This window comes from Chiloscyllium plagiosum, chromosome 29 (genome assembly GCF_004010195.1).
Source record: "Chiloscyllium plagiosum isolate BGI_BamShark_2017 chromosome 29, ASM401019v2, whole genome shotgun sequence".
Taxonomy (NCBI): domain Eukaryota; kingdom Metazoa; phylum Chordata; class Chondrichthyes; order Orectolobiformes; family Hemiscylliidae; genus Chiloscyllium; species Chiloscyllium plagiosum.
In genome coordinates, this window is record NC_057738.1 from 12319951 (window position 1) to 12341306 (window position 21356).

Genomic DNA, 21356 nt, shown 5'->3' on the forward strand with positions numbered 1-21356 from the left:
GAGAGAGAGTGGGGAAAGAGAGAGGGGGGACAGAGAGAGGAGGGACAGAGAGAGGGGGAACAGAGAAAGGGGGAACAGAGAGAAGGGGGATATAAAGACAGTGACAGAGAGGGGGTGCAGAGAGAGGGGGAGACAGAGAGAGGGGTACAGAGTGGGGGAGAGAGAGGGGGTCAGAGAGAGGGCGACAGAGAGGGGGGCAGAGAGAGTGGGGGCAGAGAGAGAGGGGGCAGAGAGAAAGGGTGACAGAGGAAGAACGCCTCATCTTCCGCCTAGGAACCCTCCAACCACAAGGGATGAACTCGGATTTCACCAGTTTCCTCATTTCCCCTCACCCCTCCCTGTCTAAGTCAAATCCATCGAATTCAGCACCGCGTTCCTAACCTGCAATCTTCTTCCCGACCTCTCCGCCCCCATCCCAGTCTGACCTTTCACCCTCACCTTGACCTCATTCCACCTATCACATTTCCGACGCCCCTCCCCCAGTCCCTCCTACCTACCTTTTATCTTAGCCTGCTGGACAAACTTTCCTCATTCCTGAAGAAGGGCTTATGCCCGAAACGTCGATTCTCCTGTTCCCTGGATGCTGCCTGACCTGCTGCGCTTTTCCAGCAACACATTTCCAGCTCGGTTAAATGACAAATGAAGAAGAGTACGTCAGACGCCACACATCAGATGTATGTCTGAATGAGACCAGACTGGTGAAGCAACTGCACTTCCACTAAACAGTGGAACAGCATGCCACAGACAGAACTTAGTGACCCATAACTGAAAGATGAGATCAAAGCCCTGCAGTCCTGCCATAGCTAGTCTTGAATGGAGGTGAATAATTAAGTAGCGATCAGGAGGAAAAGCTTCAGGGAATGTCCTCTCCTCAATGATGGCAGAGCCCAAACCATGAGTGTAAAAGGCAAGGGTGAAACATTTATAACCATCGTGAGCCAAACGTGTCAGGTGGACAGTCTATCTGTGCTTTTCTATGCTCTCCAACCTTGCATAAAAATAAAACAAAGGCATCAACCCAATAAATTGTAAATTGCCAATCAGCAAAAAGTGCAAATCTAATTCATCCAATGTTGCCTCATCAGATTACTCTCAATCGTTGGCAAAGTGTTAGAACATATTGTTGACTGTGCTAACAAATGCTCAGCAATAATCTGCACATGGTTTCTTGGTTTGGATTCTGCTGGGACCATTTGATCTAGATGATATTAAAGTTTTGGGTAAAACCTGAACAAGATTGGAGAGCGTGAATGCCCTTTACATTGAGAGCATTATATTGATTGTGACTTAAAAGAGTCTTAGCAAAAAGGGAGAAAGTGTTTGACTGTCTGCGGTCATATCTGATGCAAAGGATGATGGTTGCGATTGTGGAGACCCAATTGTCTCTGCTTCAAAATATAACGACAGCAGTCCCTCAGTGTCTGAGGATTAACTGTATTTCAGCTGGTTGATCAATGATCTTCTCTCCATCATAAGGTCAGAAATGGGGCTGGTTAATGATGATCACACAATCTTCAGTTCCATTAAAAATTCCTCACATAATGATGCCATCTTTACCCACATACAGAAAGACCTGACAGTGACCATACTTGGTAAGTAACAATCTTAATTTATACAAGTGGCAAGCAATAATAATCTCAAACAGGAGAAAATATAATGATTTTCATGCAACATTCAATGGCATTATCATTGTCAAACCCTCCACCATTAATATTCTGGGAGTCACCAAGGGTAAAGGATGATTGGTAATATTACCAAATGCAAAATTTCCCTGCAATTCTCAAACCATTCTAATGGGCATATATACAAGGTGCTTTATCGTGGTTGAGTCAAAACCACGAATACGTTACCTAACTGCAATGAGAAGTACACTCACCGCAAAAGCTGCCACTATATTTTAAGAAAGGCAGGTCACCTTTACATTTAATAGACATTAAGAATGTTCAGTAATGTTGGCATTACTGTCGAGGCTCACACTTAAATTAATTTTTAGTAGTAGATTTGATGCAGCTGAACAAATGGGCTCAGTCTTAGCATTAAAGAGATGCATGACCTCTTTTCACGTTGAAAATGAATGTCACTGTGACTGAGTAGATGGATTTAAGCAGGCATTTCATGGCGAATCAAGCAACTAGGGAAACAATTTTGCATTATAGGATAACTATGGAATAATGAGCAGTTTTGATGTCCAGATGGACATGGAGATAAACGATTAAACCAGTTGTCCATCATATACACAACAACATTGCACTACTTAGAATTAAAAGATTGAAAATGGGGTTCTAAACTGAAAGAGAGCATGGGTGTTACTGGAAATAAGGTAAAGATGTGTGCGATTGAACCCATCAGAAGCAATGTGAGGCTTAGAGAGTCAAAGTCTTGATAATTAGGACTTTGAAAGTCCATTGCAAGTGGCCTTGCAGAGAAATAATTTCAAGGATTGGATCAGTATAAAAGAAAATGTGATTTGAATTTGGGAAGCAAACATGAGCAGTGTGGGTGTCAAGAAAGTAAGGAAAGAAGGTCTTGTTTGTAATTGAGACAATGGGAATGGAGGCTATGTGAAATGACAAAGTCAGTGGGGGCTTTTGTGAATGGAGTATGAGTAAGAGAGTTTACATGGAAGGATACAGGAAGGTAGTGAAGTCAAAGGAGAACAAGACAAAGTGTTGAATTGTTGAAGCTCACTCAGAAATAAAAAGACTGAAGATATCTTGGTAAGAAGCTCTCAGGCTTGAATGGACTGCAGAGAGTGAAGACAGATGTAAGATAATGAGATACTTGAAGGTGGCAACAAAGTAGGGAGATAGAAGAGATTTGGCAATGAGGGCCAAAGTACTAACATACCTCTTTGGCCAGAAGAGAGGACTTAACAAAGGATTCCTGTTATTACCCATGAATCACATCTCTACTAAGGCCTTCAATGTCAATGTAATCGCCCACAATAAGTCTGTGAATATCATGTGTCTTGTTCAGACATTAATGAGCATTATGAAGTCAGATGTAGAGACCACTGGTAAATATTCTATTAGTTGTTAGATGAATGAGCAGGATAGATCATTTGGAAAAATAGGTGGCAATGGGCATGATGGGTGAGAGAGAGCAAGATGAAGACAATTCAGGTCATTGGAAGGAGGCAATGACAAGTGCATTATTTGACAGTATGGCAGAAGCCGTGAATTTATTTCAAAAGGGAGTCAAGTCTGGGAAACTAGTAAGTGAGTGGTAAAATCCTTGAATGGTTGTGGACAATGTGCTTGAAATGCAAGAAATTAAATGAAGCATTACTGGACAATAGGAAGGAAGAGATAAGTGAATGAGAATCAAGGGTAATGAGAAACAAAGAAAAAGTGTAATGAAGTAATGGGCTTCTGTTTGAACCACAATTTGACTGGGCATAGCCAAGTTTAGATTATGTCACCCTCCCCATCTTAATTTTTACCATGATTACAATGGAGACAGTAGAAGATACAATTGAGAATCTGAGAAGTTCTTCAGTGGCAAAATGTTTGGCATGTAGATTGGGATCAACTTTGGGTGAAATTTGTGGGAAAACAAATATAAATTTGTTAAAATATATTAATTTGAAGATTCAATTTTTTTCTAAATGAATGTTGTACTCCTATTCTACACAGTGTTAATTAATATCTCATGGTCCATGCAGACTTGGTGAACAGTATTTTTGTTACCAGTAGGTGGTGGCAAAGGCCTACTAGTTATCAAATTACTTCAACTTGCATGAACTTGACTTTGCTATTATATTGCTATTCTTGTATTTTGTAAAATGCTTGGCTAATCTATTTGTTTCATATATTCATCAAATTGTGTTGACCAAATGTGTTGTTTGTATTGAGCAAATGTGACCAGACTAGTTATCTCTCAAAATGAAGGAGCAAATTCCTGCAGATGCTGGAATCTCTCAAAATGAAGTTCTCTTTGTTCAAGCCATGATTCATCGATTGACGTAGTGTCACACGTACCTAGGTACAGTGAGAAGTGTTGTTTTGCATGCTATACCGGCAGATTGTACCATACAAAGTGCATCTGGCTGACAGAACAGAATGCAGAATGCACAGAGAAGTTGCAGAGAGATCAGAATTAACATTTGAGAGGTCCGTTCAAAAGTGTGGTAACTGTGGGGAAGAAATTGTTTTAAAATTTATTTGTATGATTATTTACACTCATACCTTTTTACCTGATGGAGGAGACTGGAAGAGAGTATAACCAGAGTGGGAAAGGTCTTTGATTATGCATATGCAGACTGATGGGATTAGTTTAGTTTGGCATCAAGGTCAGCATAGACATGGTGAGCTGAAGAACCTGCTCCTTTGTTTTGCAGTTCTATGTGTGATATATGTTCTACAGTAATGAACATGATCAAAGGTATTTATAGTTGTACAGCTCATCCTTTCTTTGAATTTATTTGGACAGTTGCCTCTTAGTGCAGCACTTCAGTTTATTTGCTGTCAAGAACATGACTGTCAGTAGATAGGATAAACACATTGAAAGTACATAATCTTGACAGAAGTTTAAAATGTGTTAATCAGGATTTATATTAACAATCAGTGTGACCTACAAGTTTATTTAATTGGTCAGCATAACCTGACAACTCAAGCTTTTTCTTGTGATTGAATAAATTGTAGTTTGAAGGAGTAGTTGAAGTTCAAATAACTATAAATGCAGCATAGTGTTAAAAAGCGTAACCATGTGAGTTTGCAGTCCTCCTATCTGGCATTTATTTTTTAAAGATATTTGTCTTAAAATATGGGAGAGCTGCCACAATTTTTTTAAACTGAGCTTTAAAGAGAATTCAATGTTTAGTACTTAAGCAAAAGCAATGATTTTCTTTTCTCATGACCCATGTTTGGTTCAGAGTTTAGAGTCTTGAAGACAAAGATCTTCATCATTGTTAAACTAGCAAGACTACTAGAGGCCAGTGTCAGCATTGTAAATTGAAAATCCTGATTGAGTTTCCTTTATTTTCATTTTATTCACTCAATGCTGGCTGGCCAGGATTATTGCCTGTCCATAGTTGCCTTTGAGGAGGTGATAGTGAGTTATTGTCTTGAACTGCTGTGGGTGAGCCCACAATGCCCTTCGGGAAGAAATTCCAGGATTTTGACAGAGTGACAGGACGACGAGCGGCTTGGAGAGGAACTTTCAGGTATCTTCCCAGGTATCTGTTGCCCTTGTCCTTCCAGGTAGAATTGGTTGTGGGTTTTGCTGTCTATGAATCTAGAATGTATTTTAATCCATGCCAGTTGAAAGTATTCATTGAACATAGCCTTCCCCTTTTCTCCTCTATCAGCATCAAATTATTTAAAATTTAGGGCCCCTTAGAATGATAGTGTTTGTTTTATATTTGCATTGCCTCTTGTAACTTGGTTACTTTGCATAATGTGCAAGTTCCTGTGACTGATCCTTGAAACTCTAGACAAATAAACGGACGCAACACGACATACTTTCTAGTCATAGTTGGCAGCTCTCAGGAACATCTCGCTCTAATTAAAAAGCTAATTTCTCTTTTTTGACAACCTACTTGTTGAGAGATTTGTTTAATAAATCTAAGCACTAACTAGCTACTTGCCTACAAGCTTTTTTTTTCAGAAATTTCTTGTTTCCTAAAATATTTTCCTTTATAAAGGCCATTGGGTTCAAAAGTCTGGCATCATTTTTATGTTAACATTTCAGTTGAAAATCACTTCAAGTAGGGATTCTCATCCGAATGACGTGGAATGCTTTTGTTAGGTTAAAGATGCTTATGTAGTCTTTAGTTTTTGTGGAAACATGGCTCTAAAGGAAACATTGGAAAAATGTATTATGTGATGTGATTAATCTGTCAATTTCATGTCTCCAGAATTGGACAGTCTGATTCTCTGAACATTTGTTGTTTTTGAATGTAAAGCCTCCATTTCAGCATAGTTGTTGGTATGTTTAGAGGATGTCTCATGCATAGGCTTCAGACTGCCTTAGAAGGAAAGTTAGTTTGAGTGTTAGTTGGTACTCAATGAAAACCTGATAACCAAGAACAGTTATTTGTCATTATCAAAAATCATATTCTATGGGTGTTTGCAGACTATATGGAGGAGATAGTATTATATTTCTAACCAATGGAGCTTTCTGACACTGTAGTAATACACTTGCCAACTAGGTTCACTAAAATCAATTTGTCATCGAATAATCTTGATAGAGCAGAGGTTGTGCTGGTGAAGGAGGAGAGGCCTATTGGCCTTGCACTGAATATCTGCTATCATTGACAGGCAGACAAAGGTTACACTATATTGATTTACCTGAGCAGTGGTCAGTGCGACAGGTGTGAAATTGCTTAACTATTTTTCTGCATCTGCTTTACTTCAGGTAAGTGTAAACAGCTGCTATTTGTAGGGCAGTGTTACCTTAGGGTGGAGTTGGAAAGAGTCCAAGTCTGCAGCTCCTGAAGTTTCTCTTTTAAAGAATGATTTTAGGGAATTGGTACAAATAAGACCAGAATCGAGATTTTTTTTTGCAAAGTCAATTAGACTCCTGTATAATGTTTATGTAAGTTTGAATACATACAAAGTCAAATTTAATCCAGCAAACTTCAGCCTAATTAAATGAATTAAAAGCCTTTTCTATCATATCGCAAAACACTATGAAAAGTCATTTTCTTGATCAGATATCCTGTTGTCTGTTTTTAATTGTATATGATTAACCCTGATGAAGGACAGTGACAAAAATCAGCCTGCTTCTTGATAAATTTTAAAAATGCGTGTATTGTGCAAGATTTGTTTTTAAAATGGTCAATAAATGTGAGAAATGAAATTGCATTGAATATTACTAGTTCTTCACAGTAGTTCCTAATGAGTAAGCACTTTCTGTAAGACCATAAAAAAAGAAACAGGGTGAAGATGTTTGGCCCCTCAAGACTATTTCGCCTTTCAATAGGATCATGACTGATCCAACATTCAATTAATTTACCTCTCATTCTTCTGAAGTTCAAGGGTAGAGTCCCAATCTGTTTAGACTTGCTCATAAGACAATCCCTCCATACCAAGAATCATCCTATGAACCTTCTCTGACTTGCTTCCAATGAAATGATATATTTCCTTAAGAGCATCAAAACTGCTCATGGAACTCCAGATGTGATCTCTCAGTACCATGTACAGTTCTAGTAAGATTTCACTACTCTTAAGCTTCAACTCTTTTGAAATAAAGACCATCATTCTATTAATCTTCATGATGACCTGTTGCAACTGTGTGTTTGCTTTCTTTGTTTCATGCAGGAGTACCCCTAAGTTCTTTTGGGTTGACTCTTTGCAGTTTTTTTCCATTTAAATAATACTCTGTTCTCACTACCAAATTGAAGAACTTTGCATTTTCTCAAATTATATTCCATTTTCCAATTCTTGCCAACTACCTTAAGCTATCATGTCTATCTGTAAACCGTTTGTGTCACCTATCTTAGTGTCATCTGCAAATTTGGCTACAGTACATTCACTTCCTTCCTACAGGTCAATATTATACAGTATATTGCAAACAGTTGAAGTGCCATCACTGATCCTTGCAGAACCCACATGTCATAGCTGACCAACCTGAAAAAGAATTCCTTCTCTCCAGTCACTGTTGTCTTTCTATGGGCCAATTCTCTATCCATGGCAATACACTACCTCCAACACTGGCATTTATTTTATGACTTAACCTTTTGTGAGGTACCCTGTTGAAGTTTTTCTGGAAGTTCAAATACAACATATCTACTGGTTCCCATATATCTGCTCTGTTTGCGAGTTAATAAATACATTTCAAAGACAGTGCTTCAAGAACAAGGACTTGCCAGGCTTTCACTATTCAGATTTCCTGTCTGTGCAGGACTCAGCACTTCTTAATTTTTGCCACTTGATGTGTCACAATGTATATTTTGAAGGCTCTGGTTATATTCTAAGAAATACCTTGTATTTAATTCCTGTCTTTCAATATTAAGGACAGAGAATGAGAGTAAGATAGGCATCTATTTCCATTATACACCTAAAGGAGTAGGTCCTTAATGTTCACAGTTTTCTATTGAGCAGATAGAATAGCACTACAAGGTATGGTTGAGTAGAAGCAGAAGAAGTATCCTTATACACTTCTTCCATCTCTAAACATTTCCATAACTTCAAAAAGATTTTTTGCAAGATTCTTTTGCATAATTTGCATTTCAACCAGTGAGAAGAAAGTTACTGTCTTTATGCGAAAAATGTAAATTTGCAGGTAAAGTGGGCAGTTTGAACCATTGTGCAGATGTACTCGTTCTCCAAGTCATAACTTAGGAACATTTCCTTTTTTAAATTCTTAGGGTGTATTTATGATGAATGCTTTCTCACTAAATCTGTCACACTATGAGATACCAAAGTCTGTTTGTGAATTACAATACTCAAATCATGCATGGAATATTCTCCACTTCTCTTGTTGAACGTGACTCTAACAACATCTGAGAAGCTCCTCACTATTTAGGACAAAGCAGCCGACTTGATTGGCAACCTACCCACCACCTTAAACATTCACTCCACCACTAGCGCACAACTGCATCAGTGTATATCATCTGCAGTATGTGCTGCTATAACTTGCCAAACTTGTTTCAACACTGTCTAAAAGCTGTGATCTCTACCAACTAGAAAAACAATGGAAGCATTTGAAAAGCACCAACTGTGGTTCCTGTCCAGGTCACGCAATATCTTGACATGGAACTATATTATGGTTCCTTCACTGTCACTGGAACTCTGTTAATAGCATTGTAAGTATACCTATGCCAGATGAACTGCAGCAGTTCAAGAAAGTGGCTTAGCACCACCTTCTGAAAAGTTAATAAGGATGGGAAACAAATGCTTCCTTAGAAGTTCAACAAGAGAAGTGGAGAACATTTCATGCATGATTTGAGTATTGTAATTCACAGACTTTGGTAATTCACTGTAGAATTCCAATTTCTGCATAGTGCTTCAGGAGGTAAACCAGTTATATTCCAAAAATCTATTATCACCCCACTCTTCAGAACTGCACCCCAAACTCCTTAAAATTATAAATTCCTCAGAAGTTTGTATCCATGAAAGAATTTTGGAAAAATGCAAGTATTGCATACAGCTGAGTGCATCTTGCTCTCTAGCTGTATCCAGTGTTTAATATAATTTGGGAGGTGATGCTTCCTCTGAGGAGTAAAGCTGGAGCAAAGTCCATGGCCCTGAGAGTGGCTCAGGTGTTCAGCGTGTGGAGCGTATGGTAGGAAGTTTAGAAAGGCTGAAGTGATAGGAAATTCAATAATTAAGGCATGTTTCTGCAACTGCAGTATGACTCAGGAGTGATCTGCTTCTCTATCAAATCCCGGCTCAAGGAGCAACTGAAGAACATTGTGAAGAGTGATGGTGAACAGCCAGAAATGTTTATTCATTTTTGATACAAATGACATCAGTAGAAAGAGGAGTGAGGATCTGCTGGCCAATTTTTAAGGAGGTTGAAATGAAATTAATAAGCAAGACTGAATAATCCAAAATGGGAGAGCATAGGTTTAAGCTGAGGGGGAAAGATTTAAAAAGGACCTGAGGGGTAACTTTTCCAAGCAGAGGATGGTGCATGTTTAGAACAAGCTGACAGATAAGTGGTGGAAGCAGGTACAACTACAGCATTTAAAAGGCATCTGGATGGGTATATGACTAGAAATGGTTTAGCGGGTTATGGGCCAAATGCTGGCAAATGAGACTAGGCCAGATTAGAATGTCTGGTCCACGTCCACGTGTTGGACCAAAGGGCCTGTTTCCATACAAGATGACTTTAAGACCTGCTTGCCATGAAAAAAGTTCCCTGTTGTAATGCCATACTGTCTGAAATAATCAAGCACAGGAAACCAGCACTCCTTTAGATCCTTCACGATCCTCTGTGTACCTGCAGGAGGAAGAACTGGTATTCCACAATATATGACACACAGATTGTAATACTATACAAAAACAAGAGTGACCACAGTCATTGCAATAAATATTGTGGCATCTCCTGCTGAGTGTTGTGCAAAAAATGGTTTCCCATGTTGTTTTTGCCAGACAACGATCCAAGCAGAATACGTTTACCACAATTCATTAATCTCACCAAAGCACTCAACCATGTAAGCAGAGGTATTTGGTTTAAGCTGTTGGAGATGTTTGCTGGCCCACTGAAGCTGTTAATTGTGATCTGTTCCATAACAAAATGATGGGAGAGGTCAGTTATGATAGAGCAATATCGGGAAAATTTGAGAACCGCAATGGAGCAAAACAGGATTCGGTTCTGGTGCCGATACTTTTTGGCATATTCTCTTTGTTGTCACATTCCTTCAAATCATGTATGGATGGTGTCTGTCATCATACCAGGACTGATAGAAAGCTTACGAGGTCCTAGACGAAGGTGCACCAATGCTAATCCGAGAGTTGCTGTATACGAACAATGCCATACCAACATCTCGTAATGAGAAACAACTTCATCACCAAATGGACAGACTCTCCGGTTTGTAAGAAGTTTGGCCTGACTATCAGTATCAAGGAGACAAATGGTCCAAGACATTGCCATGCCACACCTATTAGCAATAACAACATGACACTAGAAATGGTCGATTACTGGTGATTGTGGAGCCTAGTCATTATGAAGCTGTCTGTCTGCTGAAATCAATACCTGCATCACAAAAGCTGCAGCTGTTCTATCCAAGCTGAATAAGATTTTGTAAAGCAACAACATTTTGCCTGAGAACATCAAGCTGAGAACCTACCAAGCCTGTCTGTCTCTGCATTATAGAACAGTGAACTGACTTGAACAGCACTTACTCAGCAGGCAAAGATTTTGAACAGTTTCCATGTTCACTATCTCCGATGTACCTTCAGTATCTCTTGGCAGAAAAGTCATGATCTCAGAGGTCCTGGAGTATGTTAATTCCATTAGCGTATGTCCATAGCTTACTCAATAAGTGTCTGTGCTAGCTACTGCATACCAACATCTGCCTGACCTGCTGTGCTGTTCCAGCAATAAAGTTTCAACTCTGTGCTAGCTTAACCTTGTTGATCAAATTGATGACAGCTGTGAAGACCAGTTAGCCTCTAGGTGACAACCTCGATGTTCATACCTCAGCTATAAGACACTTCGAAGCGAGATATGAATTTTGGAGTCATTTGCACGGACAATTGGGAGATGTTGTTGATGACTGTGAGCTTTGGAGGCTAACTGTTTGATAAAACCTTTGAGGAAGCAAATAAACTGAAGTAAGAAGTTCAGTTGGCCAAGGAAAGGACCTACATAAAACACAGGTCATCAAATAATGCAACTTCTTAGCTATTGCCTTGCTGCAGCTAATGGCGTGGTGGTCTTTCGACCTGGTATGGCAGTCTCTCAGCCCGGCATTGCAGTCCCCCGGCACGAAGTGGTGATGTCCTGACACAGCGTGGTGGTCTCTTGGCAGCCCGGTCAGCAGTCTTTCAGCCCAATGTGGCCTCGGTGGACTTTTAGCCTCGAGATGATTCCAGAGTGGTCTCCCAGCCTTGTGAGCCTTGAGGTGAAGCCCAGCACTGTCTCGAGTCAAGGCCCAGTGTGATCAAGACCCAGCATGGACTGGGTTGGAAGGACTGTAGTTCTGAACTTTTATATTTCTCTACTTTCTAATTTGTTCCTACGATCTGTAATGCTGGACTTCTTATTGATTAACTTTTCTAATTCTATCTTCCTAAGAACTTGTACTGAAGAATCTGTACCGAGGTACTTTGTATCTAAGATGGCGCCATAAGTGGTGGCTTGTAAACTTTTCACTGTGCTCCTATTTGAGTACATATGTCAATTAAGCTAATTCAATTCAATTCTAGCTAATTCGGGTTATGCTTGGGATAAAAGGGCACAGATGAGACCGTATCTTGAATGCTGTGCACAATATTGGTCACCTTATTGAAAAGAAAATACAAATTTATTGGAAACAGTTAGAAAGATATACTGAATTAATACTTGGAATGAGTTGTCAAATAAGGAATGATTGGAAGACTAGTGTTCTATTGACTGGCATTTAGAAGCCTAATACATAATTTGACTGATACATACAAGATCTTGATAGATGTGACGAGGATGTTTCCTTTTATGGCAGAATCTCAAACTAGTAGTCAATGTTTAAAACCCAGGGGTCGTGCACTTAAAAACAGAGGTGAGGTGAAATGTGTTCCCTCAGTGTCTTTGGAACTCTCTTCCTGAAAAAGTGATGAAATGGAGTGGTTGAATATTTTTAAGGTAGACTTAGATTCTCAATAAGCAAGGGGGTGAAGTTCGAAGGGATAGGTAGAACTGTGAATTCGGGGTCACAATCAGATCAACCTAGATATCGTTGAAAATTGAAGCAGGTATGAGGTGCTGAATGGCATACTCCTGCTTCTCATTTATATGTTTGTAATTAATGAGTTTTAAGGATGGTCAACCAGTTAGCAGAATTCTTATGTCATTAGGCAATTATGACTGAACTCTTGAGACAACTTCTGAAGATGTTGCAAGAATGGTGTGGGTACCTGCATCAAAAGGACGTCCTCCAAAAAATCAGTACAATTTAAAGTCCACAGAAGTCTGGGCCTACAATGATCTGCCCTTTCCAACCATTTCACATTCTAATGCTACAGCTGCAGAGTTAGTGATATTTCAGAAGCAATCAGATGGTTGTCAGAAACTGGCGTGCAATGCCGAGAGGGTATTGTCCAAAATGGAGAACATAATATGCTGTCATAAAGAAGAAGGCTTGTACAAAATTTCAGGTTACAAACTTGGCATGAAATGCTAGTAGAAATGGACCATTAACTACAGAAAAAAGGAGTAAGCCAATTCAGACTTTTGAACCTGCTGCACAATCAGTAAGATCAAGGCTGATCATCCAGCTGAGTACTTTGTTGTCAATTTCTATCCATACCCTTTGATCTTTTTAGTCCCAAGAGCTGTATCTAATTCCTTCTTGAAAACATTTGATGTTTCAGCCTCTGTGATAGTAAAGTACCTAGGTTCATCACTCGTGAGAGGAAATTTATCCTCCTCTCAGTCCTAAATGGTCTACCTCTTCTCCTTTGACTGTAACCACCGGCATCAGGAACATCCTGTATTTTAGCCTGTCAAGTCCCAGATGAGACAATGGGCCGAGGAGTGGCAGATGGAGTTTAATTTCGATAAATGTGAGATGCTACATTTTGGAAAGGCAAATCAGGGCAGGACCTATATGCTTAATGGTAAGGTTCTGGACATTGTTGCTGAACAAAGAGACCATGGAGTGCAGGTTCAAGGTCCTTGAAAGGATATAGTTCCTTGAATGTGGAATCACAGGTAATAGAATAGTGAAGAAGGCATTCGGTATGTTTTCCTTTATTGATCAGAGCATTGAGTATAGAAGATGGGAAGTCATGTTACAGCTGTACAGGATTTTGTTTTTGAGTATTGTTTGCAATTCTAGTCTCTCTCCTATAGGAAGGATGTTATGAAACTTGAAAGTATTCAGAAAAGATCTGCAAAGATATTGTCAGGGTTCGAGGTTTTGAGCTACAGGGAGAGGCTGAATAGGCTGGGGCTGTTTTCCCAAGAATGTCAGAGGCTGAGGGAGTGACCTTATTGAGGTTTATAAAATCATGAGGGGCATGGATCTGGTAAATAGACAAGATCTTTTTCCTGGGGTGGGGGGGTCCAAAACTAGAGGGCATAGATTTAGGGTGAGAGGGGAAAGATGTAAAAGGGACCTAAGGGGCAACTTTTTCATGCAAAGGGTGGTGCATATATGGAATAAGCTGCCAGAGGAAGTTATGGAGGCTGGTATAATTACAACATCTGGATGGGTATGTGAATAGGAAGCATTTAGAGGGATATGGACCAAGTTTTGGCAAATGAGATTAGACTAATTTAGGATATTTGGTGGGTAGGGACGAGTTGGACTTCAGGGTCTGTTTCCATGCTGTACATCTCTATGACTCTCAGTCCTGCGAGAATTTTATAGGTTTCTATGATAATTCCTTCTTCATCCTTCTAAACTCCAGTGAATACAGTCCTCACTGACACAATCGCTCTTCATACAAAAGTGTTGTCATTGCAGGAATCAGTCTGATAGACATTTATTGCAATCCTTCCATTGCCAGAACATCCTTCCCTACAGAAGGAGACCAAAACTACATACAGTACTCCAAGTGTGGTCTCACCAAGACCATGTACAGTTATAGCAAGACCTTCTGCTCTTGTTCTTAAATTATCTCACTATGAAGGTCAACATACCATTTGCCTTCTTCACTGCTTGCTGCACCTGCATGATTAGTTTCTGTGAATTTTGTACAAAGCAACCCAGGTCTTGCACATCCCCCTTTCCCAATCTATTGCCAATCTATTCAGACAATAAATCCACCTTTCTGTTTTGTTACCAAAGTGGATATCCTCACATTATTCCACATTATACTGATTGGCCATGCATGTTACCCCTTAATCAACTTGTCCAAATTGTTCTGAAGCATCACTGCACCCTCCTCAAATCTCACCTTACTACCCAGATTTGTGTATCTGAAAACTTGGAGATATTACATTTATTTCCCTCATCTAAATCATTAATATATATTTTGAAGAGCTAGTGTCCAAGCACTCATCCCTGTGGTACTTTGATCTCTGCCCTTTTATTCCTATTCTGTTTTCAGTGCCAACTAGTACTCTATCAATGTTAGTACGCTATGCCAAGTTGAATCTGCTTTAGTTTTCCATGATAATCTCATCTGTGGGACTTCATCAAAAGTCTCCTTAAAGTCCAAGTCAACCATATACACTGGCTCCCTCTTTTCAACCCTACTACTTACATTCTTATAAAACTCCACTCGATTTGACAAGCATGATTTCCCTTTCATAAATCCAAACCGATTCTGTCCAATCCTGTCACCATGTAACAAATGCTCGACTACTGTATTTTCTATAATGCTCTCCAGCATTTTCCCTGCAACCAATATCCAGCGAACCAGTCTATAATTCTCAGTATTCTCTTTATCTCTTTTTTTTTAATAGTAGGTTACATTAACAACCCTGCAATCCATGGGAACTGTTCCAGAGTCTGTAGAATTTTGAAGGATGACCACCAATGCCTCTTCGTTCACTACTTTGGGATGTATATACTGGGCTTTGGGGATTTATCGACCATTAATCCCATCAATTTCCCCAACACTATTTCCCCCGTAACACTGATTTCCTTCATTTCCTCCCTCTCACTAAAATCTATATTCCCGAATATTGTGTTCTCCTTTGTGAAGTCAGAACCAAAGTACGTTGACCTGCTCTAAAAAAAAATCCTGATTGTAAGGGACCAACATTGCATTCATGAATAATTTTCTATTCACATACCTGTAGAAGCTTTTGCAGTCAGTTTGTATGTTTTCCACAATCTTAATCTGATATTCTATTTTCTCTTACTTAATCAATCCCTTTATCCTTCTTTGCTGACTTATAAACTGCTCCCAAACCTCAGCTCTACTGCTTTTTTTGTCTAAATTTATATGTCCTTCCTTGGATTTAATGTCTAATTTGCCTTATTAACCATGGTTGGGCCACCTTTCCTTTTTATTGTTGTGCCAAACAGGTATCAAAAATTATTGCAGTTTCTCCATGCCTTCTTTCAATGTCCACCATTGCTTATCCTGCGCTATCCTTTTAAGTAACATTCCCAGTATACCATAGCCAGCTTGTGCCTTTTACCCCACTGTAGTTTCCTTTATTTTGACGCAGGACTGGAGTCTTAGAATCAACTTCGTCACTCTTCATCTCATTGAAGAATTTTATCATATTATGCGCACTTTGTGCCAAGAGGCCTCCTGGATTAAGATAATCAGTTATTCCTTTCACATTACACAATACCCAATCTAGAATGGCTTGTTCTCCAGTTGGTTCTACAACGTATTGCTCCAGAAAGCAATCTTGCAAACACTTAAGGAATTCCTTGTCTGTGATATTGTTACTGATTCAATTTGCCCAGCTAATATGCAAATTCAAGATACCTCATAATTACAACTCGACCTTTATTGCTTGTGTATTTAATTTCTTATTTGATGCCTTCCCGAATGTTGCTACTATGGGAATCTATATGCAATCACCTGTATGGTTTTCTGTCTCTCTGTGTTTCTAAACTGTATCCATTCAGACTCCTCATCACTCGAGCTAATATTCTTTAACCAGCGATGCTGCCCTAACTCCTTTTATTTTTTGCCTGTCAGTGCTAATAACTGAATACCCTGTGGATATTGAGGTCACACTGCAGCCATGTCTCTGTAATTTTTTGTCTTTTTTTAAAAAACATTCTTAAGCCCATTTACATTATTTTTCACTTGTGGCCCTTTTTGATTCTTGCCCTTATTCTCTGGTTTCACTTTTCTTTTATCCCATTCTATCTTTTGTTCTTGCCCTTGTTTCCCTCTGTTCTGTCTGCCTGTATAGGTTCCCATCTCCTGCCATTTTAGTTTAAACTCTCCCCAAATGCACTAGCAAACTTTCTTCCAGATCTCAGTTGCAGTCCTGCCCAGGTGCAATCCATCCAGCTTATAATTGTCCCACCTCCCCCAGAACCAGTCCCAATGTCCAAGGAATTTGAATCCCTCCCTCTTGCACCATCTCCCCAGCCACATATTCACCCAATAAATCCTGCTATTTGTACTCTGACTAGCATGTGGCACTGGCAGCAATCCTGAGATTGTACCTTTGAGGTTGTACTTTTCAACTTGCCTCCCAACTCCACTTTTAGGATCTCATCCCCTTTTTTGACCTACGTTGTTGCTGTCCAACTCCAAAATATCCTGTGGTGGTGATGAGAAATCTACTGCCTGCAGGATTTCCCCATTGATGGATATTTCGACCTGTGCTGTACCGGGCAGGAAGATCGCTGAGAGTCTCGCACTCCTCAGGGGTACAATCGCCTATGTGCAGGACAGAGGGTTGGACATCTGCCAGATCAGCCTGGACCAGGAGAAAGCCTTTGACAGGATATCACAGACGTATATGAGAGATGTTCTCTCCAAAATGGGCTTTGAGGAGGGAATCTACAATTGGGTCAGACTGCTCTACACCAACATTGTCAGTGTAGTCTCAATCAATGAGTGGGAATCAGATAGCTTCCCAGTCAGGTCTGGAGTCAGGCAGGGCTGCCCTCTCTCTTCCGCCTTGTTTGTGTGCTGCATAAAGCTATTTGCCGAGTCCATCAGGAAGGATGTGAGCCTGAGAGGGGTGACTATTCCTGGCAGCAGGGGCCTGCAGGTTAAGGCCTCCCTGTACGTGGATGACGTCGCCATTATCTGCTCGAATCCGCTGTCCGTGCACAGACTCACGTGCATATGTAACCAGTTCGAACGGGCCTCAGGGGCCAAGGTAAACCAAGGCAAGAGCGAGGCCATGCTCTTCGGGAAGTGGAGCGACCAATCCTCGATCCCCGTCACCGTCAGGACCGACCACCTGAAGGTGCTGGGTACTTGGTTTGGGGGGGCTGGGGCGTGCGCCAAGTCTTGGGAGGAGCGTATCAGCAAAGTGAGGCAGAAACTGGACAGATGGAAACTACGGTCGCTCTCCATCGCGGAAAAAAACCTGGTCAGCAGATGTGAGGCACTGTCATTGCTGTTATACGTGGCACAGGTCTGGCCTATTCCCAGAACCTGTGCCGCTGCAGTCACCCGGGCCATCTTCCAATTTATATGGAGGTCAAAGATGGACCGGGTCCAAAGGGACTTGATGTATAAAGATCTGGGCAACGGGGGAAAAAATACACCCAATGCCACCCTCACCCTGATGGCCACCTTTGTGTGTGGCTGCATCAAGCTGTGCGTGGATCCCCGGTACGCAAACACCAAGTGTCACTACGTACTGAGGTTCTACCTGTCCCCGGTGTTGTGAAGGATGGGCCTGGCCTCGCTGCCGCGGATCGCTCCAAGTAGTTGGACTGTTCCGTATCACCTGTCCTTCGTGGAGCAGTTTATGAAGAAAAACACCTTTAACCACAAGTCCATCAGGAAGTGGTCAGCACATAGTGTCCTTGAGACCCTTTGGGAAAAGGAGAGGGCGGTTCCTATCGAGCGGTTTCCTGAGCAGACTGTCAAAGTCATTTGGCAGAATGCCTCATCACCAGAACTTTTCCAACAAGCACCAAGACATGGCTTGGCTGGTGGTGAGAAGGGTTTTGCCTGTGAGATCCTTTATGTACGCCCGGACTCTCAGCCGCACCGCACGCTGCCCTCTGTTTTAAAAAATTCTCAAGGTCAGGTTCGTAGGAGAGTAGTCTGACACAGAACAAACGACCAAGAGGCGAGTCTGCTAGAATATGAGCATTTTATTCCCGCAGTGTCGCCACAACCAGGTCTCATCTTACAACAGGTCTGGCTTATACTCACTCTACATGTTACCGGAACTGGGAGCCGTCAGTTCTCGTAGAGCGGTTGCCAACAACCCACGCTCGGCGGTTAAACGTAACCCCGGAGCAGACTCACCGAACTGGAGACTTTTCCAGCTGATATAAACATTCATGTGAACAGCAGAGCAAGGCTAAAAAACACATTCCATTCTGGTTACATACAGATAAGAAGATTCACACGGGGAGGTGTGTAATAAGATTCACACGGGACTAAGCAACACCTCCATTCCGGTTAGATTCACACATGTATTGGGACATAATTTTAACCCTTTCACCACACCCTCGAAGCGGCTGCAGGAGGGACGATATTGTCACACACCTCCTTCTGGAATGTGCCTACGCAGAAGTAGTCTGGAGAGGAATGCAGTGGTGTTTGTCGAGGTTCGTCCCGATCAGCGCCGTGACATGGAACTCTGTGCTCTACGGTCTGTTCCCTGGGACGCACACTGAGACAAACATCAACTGTGCCTGGAGGATCATCATCTTGGTGAAGGACGCTCTCTGGGCAGTTGATCTTCCAGCTGAAGGAGTGTTGCAGACTGTACCATTCCAAAGTCCAGGGAATGTTGAGGATCGTGCTGAAGCTTGGGGCAGCTGCCGCCAAGGCGCGGTGGGGAAAGACCACCAAGTTACATTTGCCTGTCTGAGAAGAACAGGGGGCCCACGCAGTCATTTGGGCTCTGCTGACGCCTAAACTAAATATATGGATATATGATTGATAAACGTACAGACCTGTATATATGAATGATAAATTCTGATCTCTGTATGCAAATGTTTACGTATGTATGGCATGATCAACTGTACAGACCATCAAAATATTTTATGAATAAAGTATATTTTTGAAATAAAAAAATATTTCGATGTGATCTTCAGGCATGTGAAGCAATGTGAGAGTGTCCTAAAGGTATTTGAGGAGAAAGAAGGTGAGGCCTCCTTCTCCATCTGTCTGCGAAGCCATTGTGTGTTCTCCCTGCACAGAGGAGCCTGGTACATACGTACAATCCACACATCTCAGCAGCTGATGTCCTGACTTTCCTGGGAAGGCACATGCAGCTTGAAGTAGACAGCACTGACGTCGTACACCCCTTTGGAACCTGAACCAGTAAGAAGCAGGTCAAGGTGACTCTGAAGGTCAAGGTGACCCCCCACCAAAACATGGAAATGACAGACCCTCTGAGGGGACTGGTTAAGCCCAGTCCCCACCTGGTGAGAACCAGGGGTACCACTGCACCCCAATCCAGGCACCTGTGAGCTGCGATCCTCTGACAATCCCTCTGTCAGACCCAGAATTGGACTCTTCTGACCTTGTTCTCACCCCGATGACACCACACCTGGGAAATGCCCCCAGGAAGAACTGGACAGCTACCTCAGCCCTGCGAGGGTCCAACAGTTCGCCCACACCATGGGGATGCAAACAGTCCTCCTAGTGATTGGACGGTTACTGAATGGACATTGGTAACCTTATAATCTTTAAAATGGGTGTTAAAATTGCCAGCATAAACATATGTAGTGTTAAATCTTCTGCGTGATGTGTCTCCATGTTTGTTTTCCTAAAGCTTGGGTAGCTGCCGCCAAGGCACAGTGAGGAAAGATCGCTGTGTAAGGTCCTTCTGCTGAAGATTAGCGGGTTCATTCAGTAATTGGGCCCAGCTGACTCCTCAGCTAAATGCCCAAGAGGTTGATAGTAAATATAGAGTATGGTGAACATCAAAGACTTAATTTGTTCCCTGTAAGTAACAAGAGTATAGATCTGAATGGCTCCATTAACTGTACATGTACCAAAGATTTCTTTCTATGAATAAAGTATATTTTTGAAATTAAAAGTCAATGAAAGTGTATTTTCTGTTTCATATTCGTACAATTTTCCAAAATAAATTGTTTTCCAAATTTAGTATCAGTTTCGTATATTGAAGCATACTGGCATGATCAGAACGTATGTTTCCTTACTATGCACAATCAATATCTTTTATGATGAAACAGCTGCATCCTTTATTATAATATATATATATATCATGCAGACCCAAATTCAAGATTTTCAACAGCACCTGTTGTGAGTTTAAAATGAATGTTATTTATTCTCTCTCAGATATCTGGAATTTACAGCATAGCATTTTTCATTTGATTTCAGCTTCACCTTCATAAAAAAAAACAGATATCAAAGTAGTAAACTTTTACAAATTAGAATTAACTCGGCTTTATTATCATTGATCTCCTGTGAGACAGGCCAGCTTGCTTGACCTAAATTAATCCTTAATGTTGAAGTAAGGGCTCACAGTATGTTGTTAGGATTCTAGTACAAAGTTCCAGAAGAATGGTCCCTTCTCTCTGTTGGAATCACTTGTTTACAGTGTATAGATGTTAATTACTTTGCTTGAATTTCCTGCAGTAGTTTGGTATAACTGCATACAAACAGCTTTGTGCTTATTTTAGAAGGCGATGATATGCCTTTCTCTTTGTATGGGGAGAAAGTGAGGTCTGCAGATGCTGGAGATCAGAGCTGAAAATGTGTTGCTGGAAAAGCGCAGCAGGTCCGGCAGCATCCAAGGAACAGGAGAATCGGCATTTCGGGCATAAGCCCTTCTTCAGGAATGAGGAAAGTGTGTCCAGCAGGCTAAGAAAAAAGGTAGGGAGGAGGGACTTGGTGGAGGGCCATTGGAATTGCGATAGGTGGAGGGAGGTCAAGGTGAGGGTGATAGGCCGGAGTGGGGTGGGGGCAGAGAGGTCAGGAAGAAGATTGCAGGTTAGGAAGGCGCTGCTGAGTTCGAGGAATTTGACTGAGACAAGGTGGGAGGAGGGGAAATGAGGAAACTGGAGAAATCTGAGTTCATCCCTTGTGGTTGGAGGGTTCCCAGGCAGAAGATGAGGCGCTCTTCCTCCAACCGTCGTGTTGCCATGGTCTGGCGATGGAGGAGTCCAAGGACCTGCATGTCCTTGGTGGAGTGGGAGGGGGAGTTAAAGTGTTGGGCTACGGGGTGGTTGG

At 41.3% G+C, this 21356-nt stretch overlaps 1 protein-coding gene across 1 annotated transcript in view; it reads left to right on the forward strand.

Moving 5' to 3' along the window:
* The window catches only part of cdkal1 (CDK5 regulatory subunit associated protein 1-like 1), a 596132-nt gene that overhangs the window by 203451 nt on the left and 371325 nt on the right, over window positions 1–21356 (forward strand). Inside the window, exon 11 of the mRNA XM_043718943.1 lies at window positions 1477–1592. Within this exon, the coding sequence (XP_043574878.1) occupies window positions 1477–1592 (116 nt within the window). The remainder of the gene's footprint in view (window positions 1–1476; window positions 1593–21356) is intronic.